At 55.4% G+C, this 10,339-nt stretch overlaps 3 protein-coding genes across 3 annotated transcripts; 2 read left to right on the top strand and 1 right to left on the bottom strand.

Annotated features, from left to right (window-relative positions):
• Positions 1-18: 18 nt before the first annotated feature.
• SPRG_12285 (hypothetical protein) lies at positions 19-1,687 on the top strand. The gene is made up of 13 exons (XM_012351273.1): positions 19-96; positions 137-186; positions 235-296; positions 346-417; positions 464-558; positions 598-703; positions 757-866; positions 916-1,030; positions 1,077-1,141; positions 1,206-1,250; positions 1,300-1,338; positions 1,389-1,465; positions 1,507-1,687. Exons 3-13 carry the CDS (start codon positions 290-292, stop codon positions 1,598-1,600), a joined length of 825 nt encoding a protein of 274 aa, XP_012206663.1. The 5' UTR covers positions 19-96; positions 137-186; positions 235-289; the 3' UTR covers positions 1,601-1,687.
• Positions 1,688-2,724: 1,037 nt separating this feature from the next.
• SPRG_12284 (hypothetical protein) lies at positions 2,725-4,346 on the top strand. The gene is made up of 2 exons (XM_012351272.1): positions 2,725-2,770; positions 2,818-4,346. The coding sequence occupies exons 1-2, from the start codon at positions 2,768-2,770 to the stop codon at positions 4,264-4,266; spliced, it is 1,452 nt and encodes a 483-aa protein (XP_012206662.1). The 5' UTR covers positions 2,725-2,767; the 3' UTR covers positions 4,267-4,346.
• A 548-nt stretch (positions 4,347-4,894) lies between these two features.
• SPRG_12283 (hypothetical protein) lies at positions 4,895-6,133 on the bottom strand (the record flags this gene model as incomplete). Its single annotated transcript, XM_012351271.1, has 7 exons — positions 4,895-5,038; positions 5,085-5,167; positions 5,220-5,317; positions 5,362-5,373; positions 5,424-5,666; positions 5,717-5,924; positions 5,967-6,133. The coding sequence occupies 7 exons, from the start codon at positions 6,131-6,133 to the stop codon at positions 4,986-4,988; spliced, it is 864 nt and encodes a 287-aa protein (XP_012206661.1). The 3' UTR covers positions 4,895-4,985.
• Between the last annotated feature and the right edge of the window lie 4,206 nt (positions 6,134-10,339).

Below are 10,339 nucleotides of genomic sequence, written 5' to 3'. Positions count from 1 at the left end.
AATGTCGTGTTTGGCTAGTATACGCTGGAGCTCGAGACGCCCCGCGGACCCAAATCGTTTGCGTACGACCAAGTGTTTAATCCCTCCAACACACAGGTGCGACGAGCGATATTGCCTCGTCTTCAATGTGATGCAGGACCAAGTGTTTGAAGATACAAAAAACCTACTGCAGTCGGCCCTCGACGGGTCGGTGCTGCCCGATCGCCTGGTGGAAATTCTCCAAGTGTAATGTAGGTACAACGTGTGCATCTTTGCCTACGGCCAAACGGGCTCGGGCAAAACGTTTACCATGACGGGTACTGGCGTCGTCTTGGTTGCGCTTGCCCTTATTTTTATCTGATTTAGGCACGGCCGACCACCCTGGCATCACACCACGCCTCATTGACCTCATGTTCAAGTCTGGCGATGCGCTCAAGGGTGCGCCGAGCCTCTCTCTCGTCTCAATATATATTGGACGAGGTAGGTAACAATACCATCAAGTATGAAGCGTACATGCTGGAGCTCTACAACGATGCCCTCATTGATCTCTTCTTCCAACTGGACAACCACCCGGACAAGGTATGTGGGTTGAGAGTTAAAAGTTTTGACGAGGACTAGGCGCCAAAACTGGAGATCAAGAAGAACGACAAGGGCATGGTCGTCGTGCAAAACATCGTTGTCAAGCCGTGTACGGACACCCACCAAACGCTCAAATTGTTTGATCGTACAATGCAGAAACATTTTTTACTGAAAACAGCAACTGAAAAATTGATATAGATGCCAACAAGAAGCGCCAAGTCGGCGCGACCAAAATGAACGCCGAGAGCAGTCGGTCGCACTCGGTGTTTACGATTCTGATTGAAAATTACAACAAAACTACGAAAAAGGTATGCTTTGGACTCGCTTACCTCGGCCATGTACGACGACAAGACGTAGACGTCGGTGGGCAAACTCAGCCTCGTGGATCTCGCGGGCTCGGAGCGCGCAGGCAAGACGGGCGCGACCGCCGATCGGCTCAAGGAGGCCCAAGCCATCAACAAGAGCCTCAGCGGTAGGTGCGGGTCCGTGGACAGGATTGAAAAATGCGATCGATTTAGCCCTGGGCGATGTCATTTCGGCCTTGTCGACCAATGAAAAGTTCATCCCGTACCGCAACAACAAGGTACAAGTCAAAACGTCCAACGGCGGAGGTCGGATTCACCCTTCATCTTTGTATCCCTTACTAGCTCACGCAACTCATGCAAGACTCGCTGGGTGGCAACGCCAAGACGGTACACTCGACTCGAGCCGACCGCCATGGAGCGATGCTTGTTGATGTAGCTCATGTTTGTCAATATTTCGCCGGCCGACTACAACCAAGTTGACTCGACCAGACAGCAGTCGAGGCCCTCACTCTTTGGATTGAATAGGAGGAGACACAAACCAGTCTCTCGTACGCGTCGCGGGTCAAGCTCATCACCAACAATGCCAACAAAAACTCGGACAGGTCACTCCACCTTTGCTGCTTGGATCGCTAAACGTGCGTAGTGAGGAGGTCGCCAAGCTCAAGGCCATCATCAAGCAGCTCAAGGCGGGCCACGACGTCGACCTCGATTCAATCGCCGAGGGTGAAAGCATGTAGCCATTTCAACACCTTACTACTCCCAGCTCTAAGGGTCTGGCTTGGATAATTGCAGACGATGGTTGATCCGAAAGATTACGACATGGTCCCCTTGAATGTTTGGACGTATTGTCTGCGTGTCGAGAATGCCGTCCATCTCTTCCGTTAAACGCTTTCCCAAGCAGGATGTTCTGCATCGTGATCATTGCAGATGTGAACCACAGCTACCGGTATGTGTGCAACATTGTTTGAGAGTTCCAGAGCCAGCTTCTTCCTTGCTGTGCTTGAAGCATCCCGGCTACTTTCAACGAGACGATACAGAGCAATGTCTAAGACCTTGCGTGTACAAAATTGTCTTCATTTACGAATAGCTTTCGACTCGCTTGTGCTGGTTCGTTATGAGGCCCCATAGCTGTCGAACGTAAACTGTCGGTGGTCAGCGATGAGGTCGAAAGCGTTGAAATGGGCGCCAAACCCCAAAACCCACTAGCGTCTGTTTTTAAACGATTCCGCTTCTTTTAATCCGTTCAACGCTCCAAGAGTATACAAATACACTATATAATCAACTGCCGCGGCAATAAAAAAAGTCTCTATTTTAAAACAATTGCCCCGGTCGCTCGGTAAGGTGCGATTCGCGCAAGTCCGCTGCCGAATTTGGATCCTAGAGAGGCACGATCTTGGCCCGAGGCCGGTCCCAACGACGACGCCAGCGCTTCCTATATCCACCGGACCTGCTTCTTTCTTTCTATTATCCGCCAGTACGCCTTTCGTCCTGCACATATCCTCTTTCCAGAACCTTGACGTCGGCCTGCACGCGTACAATGCATCCGCAACCTTGGCCCGATCCTCCATTTTAAATTCGGCACATGCCACACGATACCACGCCCTGAGCGTTTTCGCGCACGCCGTCGTCGTCGACATACGCGTAGCGCGCACACCGTACTGTCGCGCCATAGTCGTATGCGATACCGACCTCTCTGCTCCCTTGTGGCGCATCGCAAGGCCATCGAGACCACCGCCTCGATGCTCTTATACATGGCATGTGCCATGTATAATCCCAATCAAGTACGCATCGCACTTAAAAACCGAGCGGGTTTGTTTGGAGGCGAGAGCTTGCTGGTGGCCAGCCAACCATTTTAGGCCATTCGGCGATAGATTTCACTGGTAGTTTTGAAGTGCAATCTCAACATGGTACGCCCCGCGCATCTTAGAGGTGTCTTATCGCGCTGTGCTCTTAGTCGCAGCAATTTGTGCTCTTCGAGTCCGCGTCGGGCTACGCCCTCTTTGAAGTCGTCGAAGCCGAGCAGATTGGCCAGCTCTTGGACCAGGTCCAGAAGGGCGTGCAGGACCTCGCCAAGTTTGGCGCCGCCGTCAAGCTCAAGGCCTTCTCGCCGTTCACGTCGGCCGAGTCGGCGCTTGAGAACATCAACTCGATCTCGGAAGGTCTCGTGACCGACGACCTCAAGGCGTTTTTGGAGATGAACCTCCCGACGTCGTCCAAGAAGGCCAAGTACACGCTCGGCCTCACGGACAAGGGCCTCGCGCAGTCGCTCACGGACGCGCTCAAGATCCCTTGCAACACGAACGAGACGTCGCTCGAGGTGCTCCGCGGCGTGCGCCTCCACTTTGCCAAGTTTATCAAGGAGCTCGACAACGGCAACCTCGCCAAGGCGCAGCTCGGTCTCGGCCACTCGTATTCGCGTGCCAAGGTCAAGTTCAACGTCAACCGCGCCGACAACATGATCATCCAAGCCATTGCGCTCCTCGACCAGATGGACAAGGACGTCAACACGTTTGCCATGCGCGTGCGTGAATGGTACTCGTGGCACTTTCCCGAGCTCGTCAAGATCGTCAACGACAACTACGTGTACGCGCGCTGCGCGTCGTTCATCAAGAACCGCAACACGCTCTCGGACGACTCGATCGAGGCGCTCGCCGCCATCACGATGGACGAAGACAAGGCGACGCAGATCGTCCACGCTGCCCGCACGTCCATGGGCATGGACATGTCGGAGATCGACATGATCAACGTCGATGCGTTCACGACACGCCTCATCAAGCTCGCCGAGTACCGCCGCCAGCTCCATGGCTACCTCGTCTCCAAGATGAGCGTGGTCGCGCCCAACCTTGCCGCGCTCATCGGCGAGACGGTCGGCGCGCGCCTCATCTCGCACGCTGGTTCGCTCACGAACCTCGCCAAGTGCCCGGCCTCGACGGTCCAGATTCTCGGCGCCGAGAAGGCCCTCTTCCGTGCGCTCAAGACGCGCGGCAACACGCCCAAGTACGGTCTCCTCTTCCACTCGAGCTTCATTGGCCGCGCGGCGTCCAAGAACAAGGGCCGCATCTCGCGCTACCTCGCCAACAAGTGCGCGATCGCGTCGCGTATCGACTCGTTCATTGACGAGCCGACCACCAAGTACGGCGACCAGATGAAGGAGCAGGTCGAGGAGCGCCTTGCGTTCTACGAGTCGGGCGCGGCGCCGCGCAAGAACCTCGATGTCATGCAGGGCGTCGCCGATGCGCTCAAGCAGGCGGCCGCCGCGCCGCTGAAGAAGGAGAAGAAGCGCAAGAGCGAAGACAAGTCGTCCAAGAAGTCGAAGAAGGCCAAGAAGGAAGAGGTCGAGGAGGAAGAAGTCGTCGTTGAGGCGGACAAGAAGAAGAAGAAGAAGAAGAAGAACAAGGAGTAAACACACTTGCCACAAGTTGCGTCCGCCAACTTGAGATGGGATAAATACAACTATATATACTACACGTGTGCCTTAGTCGATAGCTTTGAGTTTGCGTTTTGAGGTCGAGGCCGGGCATGGACGTGAGCAGCAAATACGTGCCCGGCCTTTCTGCCCCGTGATACGAAGCCACAGGACGGGGCGGCGCATCCACCTTGCAAACGGTTCGTCTGGCTCGTCGTCGGCGCATTGGCCCACGTCTCGCGTCTCGCGCACTAAACCTACAAAAATTGAGCATCTCTCTAGTCATTCCAAGGTCCACCATGGTACAGCTTCCACTACTCGATCGATGCCAGCCATTGTGGCGTGCGAGGTGCCGTTCAAGCGGCTGCCACAGCGCTGATGGCGCCTCATGTGCTCGGTGCACAGACGATTTGGCAGTCGCGCTCTCGACCTCGGCTCGTAGCATCAAGGTGCTCAACGCCGAGTACCCTGACGCGACGGGTGCGCTTGCGTTAAAGACCCATAACCGATGTATGGCCCCTTGCGACTGTGCGTCGTAGCATTCTGGGTCGGTTTGATGGGAACGTACAGCGGGTAGGCGGGAGGAATACATGCGGTGGTGGGCACGGGGCGGTGCGTTCATAAATGGCATGGGACACCTGAATTCTTCTCTAGTATGCATATCTCTCTATACACTACACCTACGTCGGTCACTCACTCGATCGACGTCATGACGATCATCCGGTGGCGTCGTCGACCATGTCTTTGGCAAACTCGTACGCGAGCCAGCCTACAAAGCACCGCATTCTACCAACCGGAGGAGCAGGTTCGTGTACCGAGCAGTGTCGAAAAGGCCGACGGCGCCATCCCCCGTAGCGTTGGCCGTGCGAGCGCGGCCGCTTCCTTTAGACTCTCGTTGCTATGAATGGTGATGTCAGGCTCGCCGCCAGGAGGCGCTGCCAAGTACGTACAAGGGTGCTTGCTCAAACGGCGCAATGTAGTGGGTCGCGACTTCACCGACAAGACCGGATGTCGCCGCCGCCGCGACGATGCACGCGCCCGTCACCACCTACAGGTTCATGAGGCTCAGTGGCGGCCATGGCTTCAGTCGACCGCCGATCGATCCTAGCATCCGTGTCCTTAGCGTGGGCTATACAACGAAATTGATGGCGTACTTCCTTGTGCTCACTGGGAACCACCGACTCGAGTAACGTTGCTTTGGTCCCTTCGTAGGTGCTAAACATGGCCACGTGCGTCGTCGTGTGGCTGAGCAGCACGCCCCGCAGGTTGTAGCCGGACGTCGCGGTCTGCTTGATGCGCATCAAGAGCTCTTCGGTCGCTGTCCATAGCGAGCCATGCAGCGCACCGGCGACGCCACCCGCAACAAGCGCGACGCCAAAGGTGCAGGCCACCACGTTCTACGCGGCAAATGAGGTCCTCCGTCGTGTGTCGAAGAGCATGGCAGTACCTGCGGCGTCTGCGACGGCGTCAACGCATTTGTCGATAGCTCGTAGCTCGCCCACGTCGCGCTGCCGAGGAGACTCGAGCGCACGAGGTTGGGCACCCATGTCCACATGGCCCACTTTGTCAGCGTCGCGACCTTGGCCTGGGGCGAGCGGTGCTGGTCCAGCTGCTCCTTCGCCTCCTTGACGTACCCCGTCACGTCCATGAGCAAGCTACATCGTAGCGTCATCGGCCATGTCGCGGTCGCTGTCTACCTGAGGTTGTCGGACGCCGACGCGACGGCCTTGACGGGCACCGTCCGCGGGAACGAACCGACAATCGGGTTCTGCAAGCGCAGCCGCATGACCATCGAGCGCAGGCCGCTGCGCATGGCGCCGCCGACGGCCGCGTCCGACGACGTGTTGCTCTCGTCGACGTCCATCTCCACGTCGGCAATTCTGCGCCAAATCGGCCACTGGTCATGTCGAGATGCGGTTGTATCCTTGTTGTAAGGCCTAAATAGGACTTTATGGCTGTTTAAATCGGACAAAGCCGAATATCCTGACACCGGATCTGCGACACGCCACTTCAACGTCATGCAGCTAGGTTCTGTGGTGTCCTGCCCGCGCAAGCTGCCCGCGCAAGGATATGAAAGGACAAAGCTCGACTATCATAGTATGTAGATAGTACTCTGTAGCACTAAACAAATCTATAGATTGTTCAATGCTAATCTCATATGACTGTCTAGAGTCGTCGCCACGTAGCACTATCTCTCGCCTCGTAGTACCATGCTACTGGCGAGCGGGCCACAAACACTTGAAGCACTTGGACGAGGTTCTGATGTCGCTCATTTCTCTCATGCTTATACATTTAGATCCTAGCCAGCTCTCTTGGGGCTTCTTGGCATCATTGTGCGACGTGAGGGCATCCAGCGCACCCGAATTCAGCACCCGGAGAGCAGGTGTTCCGACGTCGCTTGTGTAGCAACCACGAGATGCACGACGATGATCCAAGTGTAAATCAAACGTATAGCCCCATTCTTATCCATAGTTGATGGACCAAGCATACTTGTTGGCGTTATCATTTGGCGCTAGCGACTGCGCGCTGACGTTGTCTCGGCCTCGGATGTCCACAAGCAACTGCTCTTGGTCCGTGGCAAGCTCGCGCTGCCCGAGCACAGTCTGCTACTGGGATCGCTGCGTGCGCCCGAGGTGGTGTCGCTGCTTCTGACGCACCTTGCGTCACCGCCGCGTGCGGCCTTGCGGTCGATCGAGCTCGCGTCGGCGATGGCGCTGGCGTTTGAGCTGGACACGAAGGTCGTGGTCCGTGCGGTGGCTCGTGCGTGGGTCGCCGGTTCAATTCCCGAATCGGTGCTGGCAACCACGCTTTATCACATGCACTCGGCCGCGTTGTCGCTGGCGGCCATCGAGACGGCGCTCGAGCTGCGCGTGGCGATCCCAACGTGGCTCCGCGACAGTGTGGTGGCGACCGACGGGCCGCAGCTGCTCTCGCTTCTGCTCAAGTACGGTGCGCTGGACGATGCGCTCTCGACGGCGGATGCGCTTGTGCCTGCGACCGAGCCATTGACGATCGACTCGTTTGGCAGTACTAGTTCATCAGTCCACGCCTCGTGGCTGCCGGTTGCGCTGTTGGATACGCTCTTGGCGTCGGCGATGCAAGTGCCAGCGTTGACGTCGCAAGCCAAGGCGCTCGCGACCAAGGTGGAAGCGCACTTTCGGTATGTAAAGGCGCTCGATGCAGTCGTTCGCGTCTAGTCTACGGATCTCTTCTTCTTTTCAATACGACTTTTCTTACACGTGGTAATACGATGTACAACATGTCCTATGTCGAGGTCGTCGATGGGATGGAACAAGTTGTTTATCCATGTACGACCCGGTCCACAACATTTTGCGTGGAAGGCAATGGGAGTTGTCTCCATATGGAAAGTGACTTGACGATCACGCGACGAATGATTCGACAAAGAAAAAGTTGGTGTCGTATCCGCCAGAGAGCCCACGACTCTCAGTCTAGATTGTAGCAGCAACAAAAGGACATTATTGGTTGGCACGGGGAATGTTTATTGTCGCCGTCTGATCCAAGGACAAGAAGAGGCTGGGACGTCGATAGTTACATGAACCGGTACCGGGTAGGTTCGTCGTGCTGTTGGGTGTCGTGATGTGATTGGATATAAATCAGCCAATGAAAGGGGGGAACGAGACGCCGATCATTTTTCAAAATGACGTCCAAGGCGGGGAAGGAGGTTGTTGTTGTTGAAGTGGGTCGTCTATTACAATAGATAAAACTATGCTAAATAAAATTGTCGGACTTTCTTCGTTGTGTGTACTCGGTTGCGGGGAAGGAGGTACTGGACGTCCATCGATCTGGAGGCTCAAGGACGCATATGCGACGATATAGTTAGCGCTTCTCTATGCTGCGCGAGACGGTTGGCTGGAGGACGTCATCTCCTATCTTAACGACCGCGTCGACGTCAACTGCGCAAACTACGTACGTCGGATCTCCCTCCATCGATGATCCACGGAGATTATTGATATGTATATTGGTGTAGAATGGTGAAACACCATTGCACTGGGCTTCTTCCAGAGGTCATTTGGAGATCGTCCGCCTTTTGCTTGCGAAGGGCGCGGCCATCGACGCCAAAGACAACGTACGTTCATATTCTCTTCATACATCGCGCTGCGAGAGAGATTCCAACAACATTCTTCCTCTTGCAGGTTGGCAAAACGCCGCTCATGTTCGCAAAACAACATGGTCAAGACAACGTCATCGCGCTTTTGCACGAGGCTGAAATCAAGATGCAGGTATTCTGACGGCACGATATGGGTTGTTTGTGACCGTGTCTTGCCAGACCGTGCAAGACGACGTCGTTGCGTGTGCCTCCATGCCCGCTACGAACGCGTATTATGTTATGTCTGTAGCACTCGACGCCCGAAAGCCTTGACGACGCCAACAAGCTGCTGAGTCGCAACAGCTCGACGCTTAGCGACGCCTCGGCGACGACCACGTCATCGTCCGTCGCTTCTGGGACGTCCACCGGATCCACGGTGGGCTTAAGAACAAATCTCGCGCAACCTCTCATATGTGTCATCATTCTTGTAGACGTATTCGTCGTGGTCCAACTCGAGCCTCGTAAACACCCGCGTCGCGTGCCAGCTCTGCCGCGCCTCCAACTCTCTGCTGGAGTCGCACTGCGACGCTTGTAAGGGGCCATTAGCTTCCGTTGCGTCCAAGCTCAAGGTTCTTCTAAAGCGTCTGGCTGTTGCCAAGAAGAACGGGTTCAAGATCGACGACGGTCTGGTCTGCGTCTGTCGCGAAACACACCACAGTATGACGACCACGATCTGCGATGAGTGCGACGACGAGCTTCCGGACGATCAAGCGAAGCTGCGCATCCTACTGCTGCGTATCGAGCAAGCGTCCCAGGCGTAGGTTATCGACATGGTTCCGACGATGGACTGCGTCTATATGTATGAGAAAGAAAATGCAATCGTGATGTATAAATCCTTGCCTTTTCTCAACATCCAATGTCATGACGTGGCGCGCCACGCATCAAGTCCGTTTTCTCGTATTGGATTGGTTGAATTATAGCCAATGAGAGAAGAATATCAAGTGGTCGACTTTGATCCTCTGCCTCTGGAGCTACTTGCTCTGGACGTCGTACAAGGCCAAGCGCCACGTGTATACATCGCCCTTGGGCATCAGCAGTGCCGGCCTTGCGATTGTGAGCTTTGCGATGCTTGCCATCTCGATCCTCGGTGGATTCCAAGGCGATGACGGCGTCGCGGCGCTTACGTGCCTCACTTATGTTGTGGCCGCCTCTGTCTACTACTACTACTCTACGTGCAAGGACCGACAGTCCGTGTGCAAAACCATTTGCCTCGTCTCCAAGGACGAATATGCCTCGATCTTTCGGTTGACAATCATCAAGTTCAACAACAACAAGCGGCGCATGGTACACCAGAACCAGCGCACATCGACGCAATGGACCAAAGTCGTCTCGCTACTGCAGCCGGCGTCGTCGCTCAACTCGAGCAACCGCGTGAGCTACGTCGACGTCGGCGTGAACCGCGGCTCCCGGATGAGGTGGAGTCACCTCCGTCGGTTGTCGATAGCACAGAAGTGAAGACGCAATCTTACCTTTTAACCAATAGCAAGCGACCGATACGCGACAAACAAAACCCATCCATCCATCCATCCATCCAAGAATCTCATTTTTGCATTGTGATCCTCTACCCTACCCTACCCTACCCTACCCTACCCTACCCTACCCTACCCTACCCTACCCTACCCTACCCTACCCTACCCCGGGTACCACATGCTCTGTACGGTGGACGAGCCATCTCTCGCGACCCTTTGAAAAGACTTGCATGCATTTTCCATAGTGAACGCGGCCACTGGCAGGAGCGCACCGCGTCGCAGAGGCCCACATTGTTTGTTAAACGGGAGGCAATGCGAGGCCGACGACCTGGGCGATGATGAACGCGCGTCATCGTTCTATCTCCCAATCGTTGGGAATGCGCACGTTGTCGCGGTGTACCTCGATTCGTGTTGCCATGCATCACAGTTTGTTTCTTCTATCTGATTTTGACGATATACTACATACAAGCATATATCTGCTCTATATATTGGT

This window comes from Saprolegnia parasitica (genome assembly GCF_000151545.1).
Source record: "Saprolegnia parasitica CBS 223.65 unplaced genomic scaffold supercont2.77, whole genome shotgun sequence".
Taxonomy (NCBI): domain Eukaryota; phylum Oomycota; class Saprolegniomycetes; order Saprolegniales; family Saprolegniaceae; genus Saprolegnia; species Saprolegnia parasitica.
This window is presented reverse-complemented; position numbering and strand designations above follow the sequence as displayed.

Coding starts and splice junctions, on each gene's coding strand:
- SPRG_12285 (XM_012351273.1), top strand. Junction 1,339..1,388: donor CGCCGGCCGACTACAACCAA/GTTGACTCGACC, acceptor TGGATTGAATAG/GAGGAGACACAAACCAGTCT. Junction 1,466..1,506: donor GCCAACAAAAACTCGGACAG/GTCACTCCACCT, acceptor AAACGTGCGTAG/TGAGGAGGTCGCCAAGCTCA.